Source organism: Martes martes (genome assembly GCF_963455335.1).
Source record: "Martes martes genome assembly, chromosome: 15".
Lineage (NCBI taxonomy): Eukaryota > Metazoa > Chordata > Mammalia > Carnivora > Mustelidae > Martes > Martes martes.
In genome coordinates, this window is record NC_137903.1 from 44,625,716 (window position 1) to 44,653,539 (window position 27,824).

The following is a 27,824-nucleotide window of genomic DNA, read 5'->3' on the forward strand; positions in this document are numbered from 1 at the left end:
ACAGGGGTTAAGGGCACTGACCCCTGTGTAGTCAAAAATCTATGTATAATTTTTGAATTAATAATTTTTAATAATTTTAATAATAATTTTTGACTTAATAATAATTTTAAACTTAACTACTAATAGCCTATTGTTGACCAGAAGCCTTACTGATAACATATTTTGTGTATGTGTTACATATTGTATTCTTATAATAAAAAAATAAGCTAGAGAAAAAATGTTATGAAGATCACAAGGAAGAGAAAATACACTTACAGTACTGTACTGTATTTATATATATAAAAAAAAAACCTTACGTATAAGTGGACCTGTGTGGTGGTTCAGTGGTCAGTTGTATATGGAAGGAGAGATGAAATACAGTCGGTTCTCTTATGCTTGTTTTTAAAACCAGAACTCGTACCATGTGCTGATATTAAGGAACAATTTGAGCATTGCATGAATTTTGTGTTTGTTTATGCCATTTGTCTGAGAAACACTAGCTAAATGCAGAAAACTGTATCCACTTAAACTATATCACATCGGAAATACTCAGAAAGCATACATGTCAACCAGCTAGCAGCTACCCCGGCTCTCCACTGTGTTATGAGCCACGTCCATCCACCCAGGGTACTGGGCTCTCTTTCAGATTTCAGATTACCTTCCTACCACTACATCCTGAAAAAGGAGAAGCCTCAACCCTTCTGACACCCACTTCCATAGGCAACTTAAAGTTTTTTCAAACCTGCCATTTTAATTTTAGCACATAGGTGTTCATTAACAATTTAACATGTATAAAATGGTCTATAGTTTGTATTAGCTTCCTGTCCTTCTTATGTGTCATTGTTGCGGTTCCTGAGTGTGGCTTCCCAAACCCGTCTTCCCCATAAGCCCTGTAGTTTTATTGCACAATTTTGTATAGTGTGTTGATTTTTCGGAATGCATGTCACGTGTTAGTAGAATTGACTATGATAGTAGAAACTTAAGTTCAAGAGAATCTCAGAAGTGGCTTCTATCTATAAGCCTTAGATTGGGAAAAATCCTCTTGCTACATACCTCTCAAACACCTTGTATAATTTTCTCTTCCTAATGTAAGCATTTCTTGATCAATAGGCAGTTCTAAGAGGATAGGGACAGCGTCTGCCCTGTTCTTCTTTTTTTTTAAATTTACTTTAATTTTTAAAAATTTAAAGTCCGTTTGCTAGCATATAGTACATCATTAATTTCAGATGTAGTATTTAGGGGTGCCTGTGTGGCTCAGTCGTTAAGTGTTTGCGTTCAGCTCGGGTCATGATCCCAGGATCCTGGGATCGAGTATCAGGCTCCCTGCTTTGCGGGAAGCCTCTTCTCCCTCTCCCACTTCCCTTGCTGTGTTCCTTTTCTCACTGTGTCTCTCTCTGTCAAAAACATAAATAAAAAATCTTAAAAGAAAAAAAAAAGATGTAATGTTCAATGATTCATCAGTTGCCTCTAACGCCCAGTGCTCTTTTTGTTCCTGTAGTCCTGATAGAGAGCCTGATATGTGGTAGGTGCTCAATTACAATTTGAAATATTACTCTATGCAGATGTAAGTACTTGCATTTTATTTATAGAACTCACATGTTTCTTTTGACATAGTAACCAGAATAGTTCCTGAAGTTGTGCTTTAAATATTACCTATTATTGGGCCCCTGTGTGGCTCAGTGGGTTGAGTCTCTGCCTTCGGCTCGGGTCGTGGTCTCAGGGTCCTGGGATCAAGTCCTGCGTCAGGCTCTCTGCTTGGTGGGGAGCCTGCTTCCCCCTCTTTCTCTGCCTGTCTCTCTGCCTACTTGTGATCTCTCTCTGTCAAATAAATAAGTAAAAATCTTTAAAAAAATAAATATTACCTATTACTATTGTGAAAATTTTAAAGTAGTTGATTGAAACTTGAGGTTGAAATGTTCTTGTACTGACACTTTAATCCGCAGCGTTTTTACAGTAGGATTTATAGTGAATGTGGTATTTCAGTGGTACTACTGTCATTGTTTCTAATTTCATGAAACCATAAATCTTGTGAATATTTTCTTAAAAATTCATGAATTCATTATATATATTTGGAAAAATTCAGAAAATGTAGAGTGGTAAGTTATTGTCTTAAATTCAGATAAAAGATAAAACTTAGAGAAATAACTAACATAAATAATCTTAGGCTTTCGTAACAGTGAGATGATTGAAGCACTTGACTTAAACTTCAGCAGCTATGAGATGAATCTTCTCCTTTAGCTATTCTCAGAGACTGTCACTTCCTTGTCTGTAGCTCTTTTGCTTTCTGATTTCTCTTGAAAATTTTCTCTGTTATTTAGTGTTTCCAGTTCCATCTTCCTTAATAAGGAAGTTTATGATAAGAAGATTTGTGGTACTTCCTCAAAAGAATTGAGTTGATGAGGTTAGAAACTATGATAATTAGCATGTGGGTAGCTCAGTTGTTAAGTGTCTGCCTTGGGCTCAGGTCATGATCCTAGGGTTCTGGGTGGATCCCCGCATCAGACTAGCTGCTCAGTGGGAAGCTGGCTTCTTTCCCACTACCCATGCTTATGTTCTCTCTCTTGATATCTCTCTCTCTGTTAAATAAACAAATAAAATCTTAAAAAAAAAGAGAGGAAACTATAGTACTTATTTTTACCTTACCTATTTAGTGTATAAAAGAATTTTTTCATTTAACACTGAGTCTGAATTTCACAATGTTGATTACAGGGCTCAAGTTCTCCTACTGTGCAACTTTTCTCAAAATTATGGTCTCTCTTTTTTTTTTTGAAACATTCTATTTTTTTATTTATGAGAGAGAGAGAGAGGAGTCGGGGGAGGGAGAGAGGGAGAAAGAGTACACTAATCGGGGTGGGGAGGGTCAGAGAGAGAGAAGCAGACTCCCAGCTGAACAGGGACCCTGAAACTCTGTGTGGGGCTTGATTCCAGGACACCAGGATCATGACCTGAGCTGAAGGCAGACACATAGCCAACTGAGTGACCCAGGCACCCCTTAAAATTATAGTCTTAATTTTCCTTTGAGATATTTTAATAGGGGATGATCTTGATTAACCTCCTTCTCCCAAGAAACCTGTGTAACTAGATATTTCTTTATATTAGTCAAAAGATACTCTGAAAGATCTCTGTATGTATTATAGAACCAAACGAAGTAGTTACAGAATTAAGAATTTTACTTCTTTAATATTTTATTTTGATGTAATTTCAAACCTCTAGAAAATTTGCTAAAATGCAAGAAATTCCCATATACCGTTTACCTATATTCAATAATTGTGTACATTTTGCCCCATTTGCTTTATCTTATTTTACTACTTTCCTATGCATATTTTTTTCTTGAATAATTTGAGAATAAGTTAGAAACATCAAGCCCCTATTTCCCTAAATACTTCTGTATGAATTTCCTAAGAATAAGAACATTCTCTTTTGCAATCTTAAGAAAATCATCAAAATCAGGAAATTTAATGTTGATATGATTCTGTTATCTAATCCATAATCCATATTCTAGTTTTGTCAATTGTACCAATAATGTCCTTTATAGCTTGTTTTTTCCCCCCAGTTCAGGATCTAACCCAAAATCATGCATTGCTTTAATAACCTCTTTTTAGTCCCCTTTGAATTAACAGTTCCATAGCTTTTCTTTGATTTTCTTCACCTTGACATTTTTGAAGCAAGGATAGCTATTCTGCAGATCTTTAATTTGAGGTTATCTGATATTTCTTGTGATTAGATTAAATTTAGGTTGTGTATTTTTACAGAATAATATACAAATATGTATCCTTCACAGTTCAACATATCAGGAGGCACATAGTATTGGTTCTAGTATTAGTATATATGTATGTATGTATGTATATATTCATTCATTCATTCATTCATCCATCCATTTATTCTCTTTGATGTGTTTACTCCTTTCCTCAAGCTTAAAATACACAGAGAGTGGTTTCAGAATCGATACCTGTAACACTGGGTAACAAACCGACTAACTACAAGTTCAGTATTGCTTACAGTTTTTAAGGTAAAATTTAATTATGGGAGAATGCATAAATATTTTAAAAAATAATTTATTTTGTCAGGGGAGACAGAGCGTGCATATCCACAAGCGGGAGGAAGGGCAGAGGCGGAGGGAGGGAGAGAATCTCAAGCGCACTCCACACTGAGCATGGAGCCCAATGTGGGCTCGATCTCACAACCCTGAGATCATGACCTGAGCCAAAACCAAGAGACAGAGGCTCAAACAACTGAGCCACCAAGGTGTCCCCCCAAATGCATAAATCTTAAGTGACTACTTGGATGGGTTTTTATAATTACATAAACCCATATTTCTATCTGTGTCTTGACTTAGAAAGTTTTCATCACCCCAGAAGGCTTCCTGGTGCCCTTTTCCTGCTAATAGTGTCCTCCACCACTGACAACTGCTTTTTTTTTTCCTCCATTATACATTAGTTTATCCTGTTTTAGAACTCTATAGAAATGGAATCATACAGTATTTACTCTTGTGTGTCCAGTTTCTTTTGGTGTCATAGTATCTGGGATATTCATCCACATTGTTTTGTTGTTGTTGTTGTTGTTGTTGTTGTTGTTAATAGTTCATTCTTTTTCTGGCTGAGTAGTACATCATTGTATGAAAATACCGCAGTTTGTTTATCCATTCTGTTGTGATGGGCATTTGGGTTGTTTCTAGTTTATGGCTCTTCTAAATAAAGCTGCTATGAACATTGAAGTACAAGTATGTGTATTTTCATTTCTCTTGAGTAAATGCCTGTGAGTGGAACTGCAGGGTCACAGGGTAGATGTAGGTTTACCTTTTTTTTTTTTAAGATTTTATTTATTTGACAGATCACAAGTAGGCAGAGAGGCAGGCAGAGAGAAAGAGGGAAGCAGGCTCCCTGCTGAGCGGAGAGCCTGATGTGGGGCTCGATCCCAGGACTCTGGGATCATGACCTGAGCTGAAGGCAGTGGCTCAACCCACTTAGCCACCTAGGTGCCCCTAGGTTTATCTTTATAAAGAAAATGTCAATTTCTCATACTAACTGAACCATTTTATGTTCCTATTGCTAGTCATGAGTTTTCTGGTTGCTCTACATCTTCACCAACCCCTGTGTTCTTAGCCCTTTAAATGTAAGCCATGCTATTGGATGTCAGTGATACCGCATTATAGCTTTAATTTGTATTTCTCTAGTTACTAATGAGATTAGGTACTTTTTCATATGCTTATTGACCATTCATATAGCTTTCTTTGTGAAGGTTTTGTCCAGCTCTTTTTGACTATTTTTAAATATTAGGTTTCTTTTTTTACTAATTAGTTGAAGTTCTTTATATGTTGTGGTACAAATTGTGAGTATTGTAAATATTTTCTCTCATTTTATGAATTGCTTATTGATTTCTTAATGTATCTTGTACTGAGCAGAAGCTTTTGATTTTTGTGCATTTATATTTATTCCTATTTTCCTATGACAGTTATTGCTTTTTTGTGTTCTAAGAAATCTTCTTCATCTACCCTCAGTTTGCTAATATATTCTCCTTTGGCTTATTTTTTAAGCTTTACAGTTTTACATGTTACATTTAGATTTATTTTCATCACAGATTAATTTTTGTAGATAGTGTGATGTACCATTAATAGAGTTTAGAGCTTAATGTTTATTGTTTTTCTCTGTGCAAAGTCAGATTTCTGGGTTTTGTTTGTTTTGCCTTTTTTTTTTTAAACGAGAAAGTTTTATGACTGTAAGACACTCTACTTTGATATGTTATGTTTTTGGGAAGGCCAAGTACTTCAACATTTCTTTAATATAGACATATAAATTTTGAGCCTATATAAAGAAAAAAATGGATTATTGCCTTATGATAATGGAAATAACTAGAACATTTTAATATGTTCGAAAGAGTAGATAAGGTACTAACTGTCCAATTTCTATAGTAACAAGACTTAGTTTGAGGACGGTTTTTCATTGTACGTGTTCTGCAACTACATGAATATGTTTTTAGTTTTCCAGGTTAAATTATTTTTTCTGCAACTTGCAAAGTGATTTGATTACCATGTTATATCTCTTTTATTGATGGCCTAAAGTCTGTCAGGCTTTCCATTTGAAACCCCTGTTTTTAAGAGTTTATGAGCAGACATTTGAAAAAAAAAAAAAAATTAACCAGCCAAAAACTTGGCATTCATGATCTTGGTTCACTATAAGGTACTTGCTTTAACAAAATTTTGAATAGTCAGCTCTTTTTTTTAAAGTTGTAAGCAGCACAAAGAAGAGTAAAGGAATTTCTTTGTTTAAACAGATAGGGAATATATTTCCAGACAACTTATTCCAACTAGATTTACAAAGCAAACTTTCCCCTTCTAGAAATCATCTAAATATGTATGTTCCTGTGTTCCAGTTCCCACAAGATATTGCCTCAAGATTTTGCTTTTCCTTTGCTGTAGGTCATAGCAAATATCCTCTGTCCCTGGTCTCTTTTCTGTCCATTTATGCTTTTAGAATTCTCCCTAGTATATGTTATTTTTAAAATGGCTTTAAATTTTGGCATTCTTTGGCTCATTTTTTCTCCTCCTTGCAGTGCCTACTTGAACAAAATAGTGTATGACTTTACCTATTGGTTGAAAAACAGTATTAATTTTGAGAGAAGTTGTGGTATAAATAGCAGTGATTTTCTTGAAATTAAATTTCTGAAATACAGACTTTAGAAACTATTCTGAAGAATTGTCACTTCAAGGGCAGACTTTTAGGCAAGTTTTCTTTCTTCCGTCAAGTGTGGATGTCAGCTTGAGTACTTTCACAATCTGTTTTTAACCCACTGTCATTTGCATGGTGAACACTTAACTGCTATTGGCCCATAGAGGTGTTTGTGGGTTTTTTGTCGCTTTTATTTCACTTCTTATTTTCTTTAAAATCATTTCCTGAAAACTTAGTACAGAGATGAAACCTACAGCAGGAAGCGAGATGATCTTCTGGAAATCTTTACTTTTGCTGCACTCTGAAGATTATTTGCTTCAGGCAAGAAATTTTTGGGTGCTGCTGAAATTTCGGAGATCTGGGAAAATGGGGTAATAACATGACACCAGCTCTTAAGCAGCAACATCTGCTGTGGTTCAAAGCCACACAAAGAAAGCTGCTTAAGCAGTTGAATATTTTGGACTGCACGGACAAGTGTGGTTCGACTGCAAAGACTGCAGAGTAGAGGAAACTTAAAGTTTTAGAGAAGTTGTTAAAAAATGGAGTCGTGGAAGATGAGCATCTTTAAGAGACAGACATCACCTTGTCCTCCAAGCTATCGAAGATCTTTGTCAGAACCTGCTGATGCAAATTCAGAGATAGGAGCAAGCTTAAAGAGCTATCCTTGGCGTGGTCCAGTGAAAAGCAAGAGGAAGAAAAATGAACATGCTGCTTCCAGTCTAGGAAAGCCACTGGGTGCTTATCGGTGGCAAACACATCCCAGCTATAGGTGGAAAGGGGGCAAAAGGGAGAGGTTGGAGACTAATAAAAAAGACTTGGATGAACCTCAACAAAAGGTCCTGCCAAAGATGGTTGGCAATAAGGCTTCTTCCTCTGCTAACGAGGTCCTTGGAACATCAACAGAGAAGCTGAACCTGGTCAACACCCGGTCACTTCGGGTTCCGTTCACCAGATCTATTTCAGAGCCAGAACCCCGCTGCAATATCAGATTTGTTAGACCGTGGCCGACTTCAGGGAGGTCAGAGGAATCTGAGCAACAGGGATATTTCATCCGTGGCATTTTCTCTACTCTTTCCAATGGCTTCTCCAGGATGCTGAGTCTAAAAGGAGAATCAACCAATGAGCCAGTAAGAGAAGGTATATTGTGATGAATAAGGGGAGAAAGAAGGGATGGCTCAATTTTAATTACTATTGAAATTTTAATTGTGCTTTATAATAAGATAAACCATTCTGTTTGTTCATTATAAAACAAATTTATTTAATTTGAATTTTTAACAAGTGATAAACATGACTTCAGAAATCCTCTTTCAATGAATAATAGTAAATAATAGTAATGAATAGATTTGGTTAAATTAAGGATTTTTTTTTTTCATGTTAAACTCTTGAATTCTACTTTGGAGCCTGTATAAAAGGGTTTTGTGTTGTTTTGCTTTGTTTTTTAACCCTTATTTATCTCCATTGATATACTTTTGTGAGTTAAGTAAGATTTGGAGGAGAAATAATCAAATAATTTCCTCATGAGAAATTTGAGAATTAAACAGAATTTCTATTATTATCTTTTCATAAAAACTAACAAATATTATAAGAGAGAACTATTTAGAGCAGAATTGTATTGATAGCTTTTAATTGGTTGGAATTTGATTTGCTTCTGTCATAAAAATACACAATTTGAATATGGAAGCAAGAGATGCAAATCTTGAATTTGTTCAGATGACAACATAGAAGCTTGTATTTGATTCATTTCAGACAAAAGAATCATCATTTTTTTTAAAAACCTCATTTAGGACTTCTTTAAATTTAAAAATGTTTTATATTGATTTTAGCGTTGTTAAACCCAAAAAAATAACTCTTAAAGTTTTATGTGATTGCCTTGGAAATGATTGACCTTATCTGCTGAACTATTTCAGTTCTGCTTTACGACCCATGTTTGTTTGTTTGTTGTTTTTGGAAACCTCAGCACTGAAACTCTGATAATATCTTTTTTCTTCTTACTCTTCGTTTATAAATAATTACCAAGAGTAAAATCTTATTGATGTGCTTGTATTAACATTCTGTTGAAATTTTTGGAAGACTAGGTTGTTGGATTTCCTTGGATGCCAGTAGGTGTGCTTCCTTGACAGGTGATGACAGGATGATATCAAGGAATATCAAAGGAAATTAAAAGTTTGAAATAAATTCTTAGGATTGGTGCCTCTCAATAGTTAATGTGTATGCATTTGATAAAGAAAGCTATAGGATTTTGGAGGTTTGGATGGGTTTTTTGTTGTTGTTGGTGGTGGTGGGTTTTTTTTGTTTGTTTGTTTGTTTGTTTTGGTGTTCATAAAGATTTTGGGCTTTTGTAGTTAATTTTCAGTTTCTAGTAAATTTGCCAAGCTATTGACTGCCTAGTATGTGTGATGTGCTCAAAGATTATGTCCCTACTTTTTATACATTTATGGTGTTCTTAAGGAGATACAAAATATTCTGCATTTATTACATTCCTAATATGTTTTCTAATATTCTTTATCACTTATAATCATAGAATAATTATACATGTGGAAGCATAAAAGTTTAAGGTGCTATTAGAAGAGATTTCAAGTCAGTAATTAAAGAACAGTACAAAGTATTCTTTCCAGTCAGATCAATAATTTTAATTAAACAAATACTATGATATCCCCTAAGTGCTTCACCAGTGAAGATTCAAGCTGTTAAGACTGAAATGTGCTATTTAATACAAAGACTGGAGCTTGTTCTTGTCCAGAGATCTCCTTTTCTCTGTGGGCAGTAGCTTGTACTCAGCAGAGAGTCCATGTCCATGCTTTTCTAACCTTCTGTAGGTGTGAATCTTCCTGCATTTCTCATTCCCCACAAGAGAAGGAATACAATTGGCCCAGGAGACCTGAATTCTACTTCCCTATGCCAGTTATCATCGGCAAAGTTTCACCTCTGAATCTCTCTTTATACTTCGTGGAATAGTAATGCCTTCCTCACAAATGATAGACGAAATTCGAAAATGCTATGTACATTATAGTTTACATAACATCTATTCACAGATGCCATGTGAATATAAAGTGTTCTCATTAGAGTTGCTGTTATAGTATTATAGCAAGGTACAGAATATTAAACCATAGATGTCTTAAAGACTGTGTTAAGAAAATCAATATATTTCTTAATTTGAAACCTACAAGTGTTTGTTACTTTTTTTCCTCAATATGAACTGCGGATGCAAGAGGCATTAAGTAATGTAGTATGTATTTAAAGCGTGTAAGACAGCGTTTGGGGGCGCCTGGGTGGCTCACTTGGTTAAGCCTCTGCCTTTGGTCTGCCAGGGTCTTGGGATCAAGCCCCACATCGGTCTCTCTTCTCCGTGGGAAGCCTGCTTCCTTCTCTCTCTCTCTGCCTGCCTCTCTGCCTACTTGTGATCTGTCAAATAAATAAATAAATAATTAAATAAAATCTTAAAAAAAAAAAAACAGTGTTTGACACATAGCATTTGTTCAATATATATATTAGATCTTGTTTCTGTTAGGAAAATGAACTTACACTGATACAGTTAAAAAAAAGCAGGAAGAAGAAAGAGAATACCTGATTGTTGGGTGTTATAGGTAAAAAATGTAAGTAAATTGCAATGTTCTAGTCTTAAAAATTCTGTGTACCCAACCTTGTTCTGAACAATGTGTATGTTCTGAGCATAAACAGATTTCTTGTTCCATAGCTGACCATAATTACCCTCATTCTTAAAGCAGTGAAATATATCATGCTCAGGGTCTCTAACCAATTTAAGAGGGAGAAGCTCAAAGGCTTCACTACTATTCCACGTTCAACCCTCCAGTTGTGTAATATATATTAATTTATCTGATTTAGGTCAGAGAATATGTAGGTCAAATGATACAGTATAAAAAATATAACTTGCACTATTTATAGTTGAAAGTAATTCCAACTGCTTTGGGCCAGTGTCTAAACACTAAGTCAACATGTTTTCAATAGTGGAAGTAAATTGAAACACCAGTGAGAGAGGAGTAACCATAAACCCATCACAGCATATCAGATCCACAAAATATCATAGGGCCTACTAGTTGCCATTTACTAGCTATGTGAAACTGTAGAAAAAAATTTTCTAACTGTAAACATGCATGGAATGTAAACTCTAAGTTACTGGGAGGTAATTTCATTCCTAAATTATTTTTCTTTCTCTTTCAGTAGGTAGAGATAGGAATGAAAGCTTAAAAGAAAAAAAGAAAGTAGGAAAGGAAATTAAATATACCCCATGTAGTTCTCTATTTCTGATTATAGTTTATGTCTGGTTAAACTGACATTATTTATAATGTCATAGTAGTAAGAATATTATCTTCCCAGTTTTATGTTTTCAAAGACCCCTAACTTGGGAATTAGAAGACTATTTTTCTTTCTAGATAATTTTGTTTTAATATGCTCATTCAATTTTTTAACAGATTTTTCATTAAAAATCCTACTGGAAGGGACTTTATACATTAATTCAACAACTGTAACATTGAGTCCTAAGACAGTGTTCTTAAGTGCTGGGAATATAGCACATTATTTTATTAAGTAACTAGCAGCTTCCTCATTTATTCTAGGAAATCAACCAAATTAGAAAAAACAAAAGTACCGTAAGTCATAAGATGTGCATTCATAAATAGTGGTGAGGATTAATTAGTATAAGAACTTACATAGTACCTCAGATCTCTATAATTGGACCTGCTCTTTATTCTTTATTATAAATTAAAAGAGATGTCTGCAAAATACAGAGAAATATGTTCCTTTCTGCCATTTCTCATAAGAATCACTGTATTTCAGGGATGTCTGGGTGGCTCAGTCTGTTAAGCATCTGCCTTTGGCTCAGGTCACAATCCCAGTCTTGGGATCAAGTCTTGCATTGGGTGCCTTGCTCAATGGGTAGCCTACTTCTCCTTCTGCCTGCCTCTCCCCCTGCTTGTGCGTGTTCTGTCTCTGACAAATAAATAAAATCTTAAAAAAAAAAAGAATCACTGCATTTCAGTGATTTAGTGTAACACCTACCTAGCTAGGATATTAGCTATTAATATTTGATGTTAATTAGCTATTAATATTAGCTATTTGTATTTGCAGTATTAATATTTGCATTTTGTATATTAATATGTACCAAATTATTCTTTTCTACATGACTTCAACATATGTTTAAGATATTCTGAGAGTCTCTGTTTAAAAATTGTTCCTGGAATTTCTCTTTTTTAAAAAATTATTTTATATAATAATATAATGTATTATTTGCCCTAGGGGTACAGGTCTGTGAATCATCAGGATTACACATTTCACAGCACTCACCATAGCACATACCCTCCCCAATGTCCATAACCCAATGGAATTTCTCTTATTTTACAGATTTTTCCATTTCTGTAAGCAATAACATCCCCCCCATAAAATCAAATAAACTTTTCTCCAATTATAAAAGTAAAAAATCATTGTATAAATTTTTTCAGAGAAAAATATAAGGAAGACCATTAAAACTTTTCACAATCCTTAGTAACAAACTAAGGATTTTAATTTTAATTTGGTAATTAAAATTTCTAATTTTATTTTCAGGTACCAAGCAGGTTTATGATTGTAATATACTGCTTAGTCCTTATTTTGGAGTTAGATCTGAGGTTAAATTCTGACTCTTCCTCTTTTTAGCTGTGAGGTAGACATAACTTACCTAATTCTATTTTTTTTTAATAAAAAACAAAACAAAACAGACTGTCCCTAAGAAATGTTTCAATCTTAATTGTACATTTGAGAATCATTTCTCTCTGTCTCTCTCTCTCTCTTTCTTTCTTTAAATATTTATTTGTTTATTTGAGAGAGAGAGCACAAGAGAGCAGGTAGGGAGGGAGAGAGAAAAATCTAAGCAGATTCCCCATTGAGCACGGAGCCCGAAAAGGGGCTTGATCTCATGACGCAGAGATAACGACTCGAGCCGAAGTCAGGTCAGATTGGAATGACCCACCAGATGGCCCACTCATTTGTTTCTTTCCTTCTTTTTTTTTTTTTTTTTAAGATTTTAATTTTAAGTTATCTCTGCATCCAATGTGGAATTCGATCTAACAACCACAAGATCGGGAGTTGCATACTCTTATCAACTGAGCCAGCCAAACACCCCTATAAATAATTTCTTAAGATAACCAGTTTTGTCTAAGTGATATTCACTAAATGTGTTCTCAGTTCTGGGAGTACTTTATTTTAGCTTTTTATTTACTAACTGGTTAGTTAGTAGAAGAACCATTGCATTTTTTTTTTTTTTTTTACAACATGTAGACTTCCCACCCAAGAGCTGTATGTGTGTATGTACACTTCCATTTGTTCATGACTTCTTTAACTTTTCCATCAGGAGTTGGAAAATGTTTTTAATAAAAGAAAAAATAAACCATCATGTATTTTATACTTGTGATTGAGCTCTGTTTTTATTGCATACTTTATAGTTAATTTTAAAGATGATAATAAAGTATGTTGATTTTTATACTGAGCTCTAGTTTATTACTGATTATTTATCTGATATTTAAAATCAGTATTCCTTATTTAGAAGCAGAATATTTTAGGGGAAAGAAGAACAGTCTTTGGAGACATGAAGACCTGTTTCCAAACTCTTTGTATGTCATCAGTTATAGTACTACAATAAATACCAATAAAAAATATTGGCTCAGGTCATGATCTCACTTTTCTTATCAAAAAAATATTGCCATTACTGTAGTACTACAAATAAGTAGGCAAATGGATGAGTTAGTTCATTTAAAAATCAGACCCATAAAAACTATGGGTGGGAATGAAGAATGATAATTAAAACAATTAAAAAATTTTTTAGACGGGACGCCTGAGTAGCTCAGTGGGTTAAGCTGCTGCCTTCAGCTCAGGTCATGATCTTAGGTCCTGGGATTGAGTCCCGCATCGGGCTCCTTGCTTGATGGGGAGCCTGCTTCTCTCTCTGCCTCTGCCTGCTACTCTGCCTGCTTGTGTGCGCTCTCTCTCTCTCTCTCTCTGATAAATAAATAAAATCTTTAAAAAAATTTTTATTTTTAGATTCTGGCTCTGCCACTCATTAGTAATATGACCTTGGGCAAATTACTTTGTCTCTCAGAGCCTCCATTTCCTCATTTGGAAGAGGAAGTAATATATACTTTGTAGATTATTGTGAGGATTAAATAGAATGGCCTATGTAAAGTCTATAGCCCAGTGCTTGTCAAGTAGTAGAGTTCAATGGAAGTTAATGCCCAGTGATGTACTGGAGCCAGCTTGCAGAAGCCAGTCAATTAATGTGTATCTGTTCTCAATTACCATGTAGTGACATTGCATTGATACCTTCAAATTAACCATGGTAAGGCTATTAATACCTCAGAAATGTTGCAAATCAAAAGGTGGTGATGGTTGTGGGTGGTAGTGTTTCAGAAGCGGTAGCTGTTAAATTTTTAGCAACATACCGCTGGTAACACCTATTATTATTTAAATCTTTAGAGTTAATAACCAGTATTACAAAAAATAGGATTTTGACTCTAGATTTAAATATACTTCTTACATTAAGAAATTTTATATTTGGTATTTTAGAGTATCATTCAAAGTTGAGTACTGAGTTGTATTAAATTGTTATCTGTTGAGATGTTTTTTCCCCTATTACTTTACTAGCATTGAAATGTCTGGGATAACCTATGTATGGTGGACGATTATTTTAAGTTGTTTTTTGCTGAGGTGTGCTAGCACTTTTTGTTAGGATCATTTTTTGTTTAGTTTTGTTTTGGTAAATCACCTGTAACTCAGATTACACAGTAATATTTTTTGGATCCTATTATCAAGTGATTTTGAGGTCAGAACTGTGTATTGCTTTTTTAGCCCATTGAATAAAATGTAATCCTCTTCTAAATTTTAGAATATAAATAACGCTTTCGAAATTATCTCTAGTGGGGGCACCTGGATAGTTCAGTCAGTTGAACCTCTGGCTCTTGATCTCAGCTCAGGTCTTGATCACAGGGTGGTGAGTTCAGACCCCATGTTAGGCTCTGCGCTGGGCTTGGAGCCTACTAGGAAAAAAAAAAGAAATTATCTCTAGTGAATTTATTTTTGGTGCTTTTATTAATTTAACAATTTTACTTCAAAATGACTTAAATCACTATTATTGATAACTTTTTCTGCTTGTTTCATTTTGGTACTTTGTTTTTAAAATTATTTTCACCTGGATTTTTTTTTTTTTAAAGATTTTATTTACTTATTTGACAGAGAGAGACACAGTGAGAGAGGGAACACAAGCAGGGGAAGCGGGAGAGGGAGAAGCAGGCTTCCTGCCAAGCAGGGAGCCCGATGCGGGGCTCGATCCCAGGACGCCGGGATCATGACCTGAGCCGAAGGCAGACGCCCAATGACTGAGCCACCCAGGCACCCCTTCACCAGGATTTTTAGTTTATTAATATGTACTAAGTAAAATTACCTTCCATTGTTAACAAAATGAGTAATTACTTTTGCCTCATACTTAAGTAAATCCAGTAAATCTAACTAACATAAAAATTCAGCTAATTATCAGGCATAATTGATAAAAAAAAAAACAAACTTTACTTTTATTTTTAGTTTACTTCCCTCATTGAATTTGTACCAAAGGTTCCAAAGAAAGTGTTCTCTTTTTTTTTTTTTAAGATTTTATTTATTTATTTGACAGTCAGAGATCACAAGTAGGCAGAGAGGCAGCCAGAGAGAGAGGAGGAAGCAGCCTCCCCGTGGAGCAGAGAGCCCGATGTGGGGCTCAATTCCAGGACCCCGGGATCATGACCTGAGCCAAAGGCAGAGGCTTTAACCCACTGAGCTACCCAGGCGCCCCCCCAATGAAGATATTCTTGAAAGTAAAATTTTCTTTTTCTTTTTGTCTCATTCTTAAATGATCAGATTTCACTCTTTCCATGTGGTTTTGCAATTTCTGAGCAATCTGACAAATAAAATGGAAAAAATATGTGCTTTATGTGTGAAGACTTTCCTTAACAAGTAACTGGCTAGCGTGACTTCTTTTTTTTTTTTTTTGGCTAAAATAAAGTTATTTAACTTATACTCACCAAGTCATTAAGTTGACAAATACATGTATAAGAGAGAGCCCAGTATCCTAAGTAATAAAATTTCTTAGACTACTTATTTATCTGAAATATCCTAGTCCATTTCCTAAAAAAGATTATTTAGCTGTTATCCCATGTTCTGGCTGCCAGTATCTCTTTTCAAAATGCTGAATTTCTGGAAATTTGAGTTGTTGAGCCTTTCATTACCAAACCCTGAGATAATCAGAAGACATTCTTTGCTGAGATACTCGGTGCATACTCTCTGTGTATGAGATACATAGGTCAAGTGTGGTCTATGGTAGTTAATGGCGACATAAGCCATAGAGTAGTTTTTCTAGACTATTCCTAATAATCTTGAGTGCTGAGCCACCTCTAACCTAGGATAGAATTTATTTCTTCATAGGCAAGTAATCTGGTGGTTCACATGATGCCATAAATTTGTACCTGTCTCTCAGTGTTAGAATTTGCTAGAATTTGCTATTAATCTCAGTTTCCAAAATCAGAGAAATTCTAATATTAGGGCTTAGGCTAAAAAAACTAGTAGAATTCTTGATTAACCATTCTAAAACTTGCCTTGTCATCCAAGAAATATTTTTTGATGTATGTTGCAACTGGGTCATTTTTTTTGCTCCTTAGGCCTTTAAAAATGAATAGTCCTTGGTTTTCTAGTAGTCTTAAGAAGCAAAAAACAAAACAATAATAACAAAACAGAAAGGATTCAGTTTTGGTTTTAAATATTATCATTAATAATTTATTTCACTGGCTGAAACCTTATGGTGTGATTTATACCAAACAGTAGTTATCTCTGGTATTTACCTTACAGCAAAAATTTCTTAATGTAACTGGATCTGGATCTTTAGTGTTGACGCCCCCCTTTTTCCCCTTCATCACCAGCAACCAAGGGTGATACAGAATGAATGTAGCCCATCATCCATGTTCTAGTAGTTCACAGCATGGCGAGGAGGCAGATATGTAAAAGATAATGCAATCTCTGACAACATGTCATTTGAAATAGGTTTGGATTAATAAAAATCTCCCAAGTTAAGGAAAGGAATTAGGGGTATTCTTCACAGGGAACAATGTGTCAGGAGTACATCTAGAGAATGGTGAGAAACACAGAGAGTGGGAATGTGAGTAAATGGGACTACAAAGGAAAAGTGAGTTAGTGTTGGAAGAGTTCTATGCTGAATGTCAAGCCAAGGCTTTTGGATTTCAAAGGTAACAGATTTTTAAAGTAGGAGATAAGTCTCATTATTTTGGAGGACAACGTCATGTTAGCATGGATGATGGACTGATGATGATACAATTAAATTTCGTCAGAGCTTAAGTAAGACATAATAGAAGCCTAAATTAAAGAAGTGTCAATAAATGAGGGTAGAAATTCCAGTAAAATGGCATTTCTGAGGTAGATGGATAGAATTTCTAGAATAATGCAGTAGGCAAATAGGGATCAATAATAACAAAGTTTATAGATTTAGAACATGGTGACATTTTTAACTGAATTTGAGAATAAAGAAGTAGAGTGTGTTCAAAGGGGGAGGCAGTGGACACAGGTTTAGTAATTTCTATATGCTTGGTCTTTCAACCTGAGTACTTTATATGCATTTATCTGATTTATTCCTCTGAATAATCTTGTGACGTAGTTGGAAGAATTCTCCTTTTAAAAGTAAGGAATTAGAGAATCAGGAAGGTTCCATTGCATCTCTAAGACTGCCCAGCCAGTTAAGTGGTGGGTCCCAGGTTTCTTCTGACTTCAGGCCCCTGTTCTTACCTCTCCATTTTTGTGGCCTTCTGAGCATATGATGTCTGAGACGTTTTCAGGAATCTGGGAGCATCTGCCAATTGAGCACTGAGAAATAATGGGGCAGCAGTTCAGCAGCAGAGATCAGTTTCCGTATGAAGATTTACATTTGGGAATCATGAGCATATGGATGGTGAAGCCACAGGAGTGGATGAAATCACTCAGGCAGGGGGTGTGGGGTTAGTGAGTGTCAAGGCTTAGCACCCTGACCTTAACACATCTGGCCATCTTATTTGAGGCTAACCAGAGTCTATCAGCAGAGGCACTCAACTTTTATGATTATAGATCAGGAGTTTACCCATTGTGGCGGCAGGCTTACTATTCTTCCTTTTATACACACACCTTATTTATTTTTATTTAACAGCTTTATTGAGATATAATTTACATACCATACAATTTATTCTAAGTATACAACTCAACTTTCAAGTTGTGGTAACATATACATACCATAAAATTTACCATTTCAATCTTTTCAAGTGTAGAATTTCAGAATTAAGTACATTCACATTTCTGTACAACCATCACTACCATCCATCTCTGAGTATTTCATCTTCCCTAACTGAAATTCTGTTCCTATTAACAGTAACACCCCTTTCTTCTCTCTCCCCAGCCCCTGGTAAACCAGTGTACTTTCTGTCTCTAAGAATTTGATTACTCTCGGGATCTCATTTATGTGGAATCACGGTGTTTTCACTTTTGTACAATTTAATTGTGTTTAGTATATTCAAAGAGTTGTGTAACCACACTGCAATAAATTTTATAACATGAAAAAAACTGTATTTATTAGCAGTCACTTTCCAATCGCCCAATGCCCTGCCCTGACCATAGGTAACCACTAATATACTTTCTGTCTCTATAGCTATGCCGGTAGATTTCATATAATGGAATCCTATAATATGTGGCCTTTTGTGTGTGGCCTCTTACTAGTATAATGTTTTCAGGGTTCACCTATTTTATAGCATCTGTCAGTACTGCATTTCCTTTTTTTTTTTTTAAATAAGATTTTATTTATTTGACAGAGAGAGACACAGTGAGAGAGGGAACACAAGCAGGGGGGAGTGGGAGAGGGAGAAGCAGGATTCCCATCATTGAGCAGGGACCCCCATGTGGGGCTCGATCTCAGGACCCTGGGACCATGACCTGAGCTGAAGGCAGACACTTAACAACTGAGCCACCCAGGCGCCCCTGTACTGCATTTCCTTTTATGGCCAAATAATATTCTATTATATGGATATAGCACATTTTGTTTATATATTATCATCAGTTGGTAGACATGGGCTTATTTTACTTTTTGGCTGTTATGAATTATACTGCTATGAACATTCATAAACAAGTTTTTACATGGACCTATGTTTCATTTCTCTTGGGTATTTAACCTTGTATTTCGTAAAGGATCTATCCTGCATCCAAAATAAGGATGTGGTGTTTTGAGACTTTTAATTATATTCAGTTTTTTCATTTGTTTTCTAAATATGTTACAGTCTTGCTATTTGATTTGTGTTTCATATCTGTGTTCATTGAATAAATGTGTAAAATACAAGATTTTAGTCTTCATTGGAATACTTTGAGTAATTAACAATTTCCCACACCTGTGTTTTTAGTTCATTGTGATATAGTGTTTCCCACTGGTAGCTTGATTAATGAACATGGCAGTTTGTCTTCATTGCCAGGATGATTGTCATATTTTTATCTGCCTGAGGCAGTTTTTAGTCAATTTCTCACGCTCAGGGCTGGTATATCTTTGTGAGGAAGCAAAGAGAAGATGAGTAATGACTGAATCTATGATTATGAAACCTTATCCATATGAGTATACAGGTTCTTAGTGACTGAGCTTGAGTCAGTAAACCACAGGCATATTTTCCTGCCATTCTCATGTGGATTTTCTCATTGAGATATCTTTAGTTTGTCTCTTAGTTTCCAATATATGGATTTGATGATGATTATTTATTCTCTTGCTTTTACAAAACAAATCCTGTGTTTGGTCCATTTTTTAAAGATATTGCCACTAAAATGTCAAAATAGTTTGAGGCTTTAAGGGATACCAAAACAATTTTAACTAAGCACAGTATATAACCATAACCTTGGCCAAAATAAAGGGTATTTTGAATGCTATGTGTGTGGTTTGTTGTTTTGAAGAAAAGTGGTATCTGGTGGTTAGAACATATGAGTTGCTGTCAGCATTTGTGGGTTTATTCCCAGATCTAAGCTTTTTTTTAAAAAGGGAGGCATAGCCCATATCTGGTATATGTTTAATACAGTGTTTTATCTACTATAGATGTACAGTACATACTAGTGATGATTTTATACCACCTGGCAGAATAATATACAGCAAATTGCTGACAGTAAATTAAAATAATAATCACTGGTCGTGGGTATTTAGTGATTCCATTCTTCAAACTTTCTTTGAGAAAGGCATGATTAACATTCCCAAGTAGTAGTGATGGTATTTTAAGCAACTTATAATGAATATTTTTTATTCAAAGTATTTAGACATTGCTCTCTATCCAGGGGACTACTGAAAACTCTACCTTATGGAACTCTTCCATTTCACAGTAGAACTTGCCAGAATCTTAAGAGTAAGGAACATTTTTAAGATTGTGTGATGATTCTAATGTGTGAAGACTAGGCATTACTATTCTAGTATTAATGTTTTATTCACCTCCATCCTGTTGATAGCATCCTAAACCAGGAGTTTTAAACAATAAGCCTTCTTGTAATATTAGTGGTCCTTGAGTTGGATGGAGGTGTTTTGCCTTGAAAAGAAGGTACTAAAGGTCCCTTTCTCGTTTATTAAAAACAGATTGATGGCATTTTAAAAAGTTATGTTCAATTTAAAAATTTTAAAATATTTCTTAACATTTTGGTAACTGGCTATGTCTATAATAAAATATAAAGTATTTAAATGAATTCAAATTTATAGATTTGATTATTTTATACTTAAAAGTAACTTGTTGAGTTGCCTTTTAGCCTATGAATTAACTTTAGGGCATAGCTTTTTTTTAATTTTCTTCTTCCAAGTTTTTATTCAAGTTCTAGTTAACATACAGTGCATACAGTGTAAGACTAGTTTCACGTGTTGCATTTAGTGATTCCTTACTTACATACACATTCAGTGCTCATCCCAACATGTAGGACATGGCTTTTCAAACAGTGTTTTATGAATACCTGTTGTCCACAGTGAACAGGGGTTGGTTGCTAGTGGAAATCCCGATTGTTTGCTGGTTTATTAATCCTCTCTAGTCTTTACTCCAATTTATTGGATTGACAGTTATGCTTCAGATATTGCTATTAGTCTCTAACTTGAAATTGTATTCCTTTGAATAATGCTTTCCTGTTCCTGTCCTCTATTGAATTCTAAATGTATCATTTTGTTCAGCTAAAAGGAACTTAATATTTTCTTCTGAATCCCATGTCTTCTGAGGCCTAGTGTTCATTACATTTTTTTTTTAAACAATGAGGAATGTTCATTGAAACCCTATTAATAGGACCATTTTTGTTATTTTTAGTCAGTTTTCTTTGTCAGCATTAGATTACTTTAAATATTGATGCAAAAGGACCTTTTATCCAACAGTAAATAGTATTGGAAAAATACCACTTAAAATAAATAATTTAAAGCAGTTGCCAGAATTTCATACTAAATAATGTATATGTGTGTGTATGGCAGGGGGAGGAGGAGTGGATGCTGGAGAATTTATCTTGAAAAAGTATGAAGTGGGAATTTATGGAAATTTTTTATTTTAAACAAAATTTGGGTTATAACTGCAATTGCAACTATGTACTCATTATTAAAATCAAGAACTAGAAGTGGAATTTTATTTGGAATGTTTTTTCTGAACAAAAGTGTGCGATTGCAGTATGACATCCTTCTTCCCATTTTACTTTCTCTGTGCAATTATTTTATTACTATATATATATGTGTGTGTGATTATGTGTATATATAACAAAATCTTTAGAAGAATCTATTCTTTCCCTTTTTAAAAATTTGTACCTATTTCACTAATTGGAAAACTAGGCCCTTGTGCTATATTTTGTTGCGGCATTGTTTTAATTTAACAACATAGTTTAAAAATAAAAGTGTAAGAGATAAAGCACCAGGTAGAATTCTGGGGGAAAGAATAATAGTTTATAAAAAATGAAATAGGATGAAGTTATGAATGTATCTGAATATTTAGATTTTAATAATCATGCTTCCTTGTGGAGTTCTTTATTTTTAGTATGTATATATCCTAAATGAATATTATTAACGTAAACTGTGTCAGCACTTGGGGTAAAATGAAGAGTGCTGAGTAACTATATTAAAGGATGAAATGCTCTCTATAGGTATCAAACTATCTCCATGCTATGTTATAAAATAACAAAAGAACTGCATATTTGGGGGGTTCTTTGTAGTTTTTAGACCCTTTCACATGTGTTATTTGATAAAGTGTACATTGTGGAGAAAGTAATAAGTTTATTTTATGGGGAGAAACAATTTGTATGTGGGGATAAATGTATTTCCTGAAGGAAGCTCTTTCCCCTTTAAGGCAGCTTTAGATTTAGAAATGAGAAATGGGAGACCCTGTGAGTTTGACATCTTCTTCCAATCTACAGTCTCTATTCTTCTATCTTTAATTTAACTAGAATAAGTTGAACCTTGATCTTGGGTAAGATTCAGTAATTTTACTGAATACCTTCCCTTCCTCTCTCAGAGACAGACCAAAGATTACAGTGGGAGAGTGATCAAAGGGTGGCAAGCAACCTACCAATATCAGTGCAGTATCTTGGGTGACTTTACTTAACTGTTCATTTGACTAACTGTTAAATGCAGATGATAATAGTACAGATGGATTTTGCCTCCCTCCCTAAACACATGTGCATATGCAGAGAAGTACATGGAGAGGCTGTAGTTGGACTGCTTAGTCTGTAAAGTTCTTTCCAAATGAAAATTTTGTGTTTTCTTGCTATGTGTTTACCTTGAACTCTCTCCTCAATTCGGTGGGTCACTCCCTCAGGGAGCACTATCTAGAGCACCAGGATTGAGAACTGACTTATTTCAACCATAGGTTTGTTTCTTAATTTGTTCACAGTGGTTTTGAGTGTATTACATTGTATAGTTTTCTTAGTGATTGCTCAAGAGCTGTTAAAATATTCATATGTGACATCACACTTTATTGGTTTCAACATTTTACCACTTTGAGTGAAGTATGGAAATCTTTTCTTCCACCTAGGTTCTTTTACCCTTCCCGCTTTAAAATATCATTGTCTTGAGTATAAGATGGTATTGTAATTTTTGCTTTAATCAAAAAATATTTATAAGGCTCATGAGAAGGATAGACTATTATATGTCTTCATATTTCTGCTTTTTCCATGATTTTTTTCTTCTTTCATGATTCTCTAAAATTCTTCTTCTTGTCATTTTCTTTCTGTTAGAAGAACTCCCCTTTTTCATTCTCTAAGGGTACATCTGTTAGTAAAAAATTACTTTAGTTTTCCTTCACCTGAGAATATTTTTATTCCCCCTTCATTTCTGAAGGATCGTTTCACCAGGTACAGAATTTGCAGTTGACAGTTTGTTTTTCTTTTCTTTCAGTACTTGAAAAATGTCTCACTTCTGTTAGGCCTTGGTGGTTTCAGATGAGAAATCCTTTGGAATTTGAATTGGTGTTCCCCAATAGGTACTATGTCTCTGTTTGCTTTCAAGATGTATTCGTTGTCTGATTCTCAGAAGTTTAATTATGATATGTCTTACCTTGGATTTCTTTGGGTCTGTCCTGTCTATGTTTGCTCAGCTCCTTGATGGGTAGGCTTATGTCTTTTGCTAACCCTTCTAGGAGGACTTCAGCCAGGATTTTTTCAAATACCCTTTTATTCCTATTCTATTTCTTCTCTCCTGGGCCTCCAGTCATATGGATGTTTGATCTTTTAATATTGTCCGCAGGTCTTTGTTCTTCTGAAATCTATTATTTTTTCAGTCTATTTTATCTGTATAGCTCATATTTAGTAAATTCTGTTGATCTGCCCTCAAGTTTGCCAAATCTGTCTCTGTCATCACCATTCTACTGTTCTGCTGTTCCAGTGAGCTTTTTATCAATGTTATTTTCAGTTCTATAATTTATTTATCGTTCTTTTTTGTAACTTCTATTTCTTTGTTGTGATTTCTTAATTTGTTCCAAGAGAATTTCCAATTGATCGTGAAGCACTTTTTGATGACTTCTTTGAATTCCTTCTCAATTTAAACATCTGATTCATCTCAGTTGATTGTCACATTCAAGTTGTAATATTCCTGTTTTCTGGTATAATATGGAATTTTTTTTTATTGAATCTTGAATGTTTAGCTATTATGTTAGGAAACTCTGGGTCCTATTAAATCTTTTATTTTATTAAAAATTTAAAAATTTTTTAAAAAAATCCTTTATTTTGGCAGGCAGTCACCTATTTAGGTTAGCATGCAGCTATAGGCTTTCTGTTAAAGGGTATGATCCATTGCAATACTGTTTGGTCTCCTTGGTTTATTTGGGCCTCCTCATAGACCCTGCTGGTGTTAGGTGAGGGACTGAAAAGAGCTTCCCCAGAATAAGCCATCTTTGCCTTTTCTCCCTCCCTAGGAGGGAGAAAATTGTCTCCAGCCCGTGGGGACAGAGAGGCTTCCAAGGCTGGGGCTGCTGTGGCAGGATTCTACTGCCTATAGAGACAGAGAACAGTTCCCAAACTGGGCTTATGTTGTGGTGGGACATTCTCTCCAGTGCCCCACTTAGCTACCTACTGGGTCTTGTTGGAGAGGGGAGTGTTTCTCTTGACTGCTCAGTTTGCTCTGCCTATCAGTATGCCCTCCCCAGTGCTGGTAGGTTTACCTAATGTTGTCAAAAGGAATGAGCCTGTGTAGGCTGCTTTCTGTTGCTAGGTTTGGGGCAAGGCCTGGGTCACCTTCTCTTGAAGAAGGGTTATGAGATGTCCTGCTACTGTGTTCGTCCAGTCCTAGGGCCCTCAGCATGTCAGTCTTATTTCCATTTTCAGAATTTTTTTTTTAAAGATTTTTAAATTGTATTTATTTGACAGAGAGAGAGCAAGCACACAAGCAGGGGGAGCAGCAGAGGGAGATGCAGGCTCCCTGCTGAGCAAGAAGCCTGATGTGGCCCTTGATCCCAGGACCCTGGGATCATGACCTGACTTGAGCCAAAGGCAGATGCTTAACTGACTAAGCCTCCCAAGCGCCCCTCTATTTTCAGAGTTCTGTGTCTATCTTTTGAAATTTCAAAGTTTATAGTGATAATTATCAGGAAGGAGTAGGAAGAATTGAGTCTACACCATGTTGTCTGGCCCAAGACTCTTTCTTAATCATTTCTCCTATTTTCTTTAGAGAGACTACATTGCCGTCATCCATATAAATTTTCTGCAGTTGTTAAATGATATAGCTCTTCTATATTCTTACTTACCGTAGCTTTTACATGGGATCTGAGCTCTTTTCCAACATAGATCTCACTAGCTTTTTGAAATTCTGTCTCATTTGGAAGACTAACAATTTAGTTGTTCAGTTATTTTGCACTCATCAGTATTCAGCAATGATCAACAATGGGTATTTATTAACAGTGTGACTGTGATCAGTTTACTGAAATCCTCTGAGCCTTGGTCTCTCTATGTGTGATATGGGAGTAGTGATAATACCACAGGGCTGTTGTGTGGCTTAAAGGAGATTATGCATGTAAAGTCCTTCATACAGTCAGTGGCTAGCACTCAGTAAACACCATGTTTCTTGGTGTTGTTAATTACTGTTGTTATTTTGTAAAATTCTAGGATCAGAAAAGACAAGGGTTAAAAGTGAGGTCTGGTAGTTTTAATGGGAGATTAAGAGTCAGTATGGGGTTCTATTTCTGTCTCCTGATTCTCTTGGACTGTCTGGGAAACGGCTTAACCTTTTTGTGTCTAAGTTTTGCCTTCTAAAGCTAGAAGAGTCTTGCCATCTGCTCACTTCATGGAAGATGGTAAAGAAAATTTTTGAAAATGCTTTGAGATCTGTAGGAGAAAGGTGCTACATAAATTGATAGCTTTATCTGCATTGACATTAACTTGCTCATTAAATATGTATAGTTTTTAATCAGCTTAACTAGTAATCCAAAGCTACTATATATGTATAATGTGGGAGTGTTGATACTTCTGTTAAAACATTTCCTTTTGTGTTTTCTTCATTTAAAAACTGTAGATCCTTGTTGTCGCATTATATGAGAAATCTGTATAAAAATCAGTATGTATAAGTTCTAGATATTAACTGAATAATTTATTTTTCTACTTAGCTTTAATTAAAATGTAGTTTTGCTTTCTTTAAACAGTAAAGGGTGAAAGTGGTGACAAGGAATGGTTGAATAATTATAATGATAATAAAATATGTGCTAAAAAGTACATTAAAAGAACACTTAGCTTCTGCCACAGAATTGTATTTTAATGAATTCATTTAAATTAATTATTGATCGAGTGGCTGCTGTGCGCATTAAAAAAGGTTAGTTCTTTTCCTCAGGTGCTTATAGTCTAGTAGGTAAATAAAAATGTAACTGTTTTTTCATTATTAATGGTGTAGCTAATCTTTTCAAAGTTTGTTGAAAATAGAGGCAGTATATGAAATAAAATCTTGTGGAAGGCTTTGACTATTTTAAATTAGCTAGATTTAGCTAAAAATTTTTATAAAGTTCAAAGAGTCAAATGGTTAGATCAGAAAACATGTATATAAAGTTTCAGATTTGCCAAATGGTTTCTCACTGGGGTTCAGAATCAATGCTAATTTTTTTAAAAAAGATTTTACTTATTTATTTAGAAAGACAGAGAGCAAGAGTGCACAAGTGGGGGAGAGGGGCAGAGGATGACAGAGAGAATCTCAGGCTGACCCCAGAACCCAACATGGGGCTCTGTCTCACGACCCTGAGATCATGACTAGAGCCAAAATTGGGAGTCGGATGTTAACCAACTGAGCCACCCAAGTGCCCCAGAATCAATGCTAATTTTTATATATATATTTTAATAAAGGAAATAATAATTCAAGAGAATAAATGCTTGAAAACTTGTGTAATCTAAAAAACTATCTTAGGCGGGTTTTTCTTCAGATAATTTCCCCATAATTCACTTTGAGACTGTGATTTAGTCTGAATAATTTTTATTACAAAAGTAATTCTGGGGGCGCCTGGGTGGCTCTGTGGGTTAAGCCTCTGCCTTCGGCTCAGGTCATGATCCCAAGGTCCTGGAATCGAGCCTCACATCGGGCTCTCTGCTCAGCAGGGAGCCTGCTTCCTCCCCTCTCTCTGCCTGCTTGTGATCTCTCTCTCTCTGTCCAATAAATAAAATCTTAAAAAAAAAAAAAAAGTAATTCTGAGGAATTGACAGAAATTTAAGATTTGAAAATAAAATTAAGTGGAAAATTAAACTTATGAAATGTATTTTAAATGTAAAATTGGAATAATAAAAATCCAGGTATAGGTCATGAGTATTCAAATAATTTACTTACTCTGAGATTTTTCTATTGACTTATACATGAAAGAGAATGTTAGGATAGGAATAACTTATCCCAGTGATAGGGCAATATGAACAATGACATTTAAATAAAATGTAAATGCTATATTTTAATGTTTATAGTTGCATGAGGATTAGAAAATTAAAGATAATTTTTATTTTCTTTTTAAGTGTACTTTTGGTATGTTTTGGGACTGGCAGTTAGTCCCTGTTTGTTTCTTTAAATATTTATTTATTATGACCTTTTTAAAATTTTTTCTACCACCATGCTGGTTCCAATTGGCCATCTTAGCCTCTGTACTAATTTCCTAGGGCTAATGCAACAAATTACCACAAACCAAGAGACTTTTTTTTTTTTTTTAAGATTTTATTTATTTATCTGACATAGAGAGAGATCACAAGTTGGCAGAGAGGCAGGCACAGAGAGAGGGGGGGAAGCAGGCTCCCTGCTGAGCAGAGAGCCCGATGCGGGACTCGATCCCAGGACCCTGAGATCATGACCTGAGCCGAAGGCAGAGGGTGAACCCACTGAGCCACCTAGGTACCCTCCCAAGTGACTTAAAACAACAGAAATTTATTTATTTTCTTACGCACAGTTCAGGAGGCCAGAATTCTGAAATCTAGGCATGAGGACTGTTGGTTCCTTTTGAAGGCTTTGAGGGTGAATCTCTTCCATGACTTTATCCTAGCTTCAGGTGTTCCTTGGCATTCCTTAGCTTTTAGCTTCATCACTACAATCTCTTTCTCCATCATCAAATGGACACCTTCTTTGTGTGTCTTCTCTGTGTCTTCAGATCTCTCTCTCCTTATAATAATATGAGTCTTGTTTTTTAACATCTTAATTTTATTTTATTTTTTTTTCAGTGTTCCCAG

General features: G+C 35.0%; 1 protein-coding gene across 3 annotated transcripts in view; it reads left to right on the forward strand.

Annotated features, from left to right (window-relative positions):
* RASAL2 (RAS protein activator like 2) overlaps positions 1–27,824 on the forward strand; it is a 347,599-nt gene that overhangs the window by 106,342 nt on the left and 213,433 nt on the right. Inside the window, exon 1 of one of the 3 annotated variants that reach the window (XM_080825127.1) lies at positions 6,879–7,781. The exons of the other annotated variants lie outside the window; for them this stretch is intronic. Within the exon in view, the coding sequence (XP_080681253.1) occupies positions 7,184–7,781 (598 nt within the window). The 5' untranslated portion in view covers positions 6,879–7,183. Of the gene's footprint in view, positions 1–6,878; positions 7,782–27,824 lie in introns of those variants that run through there. 3 annotated transcript variants of the gene reach the window in all.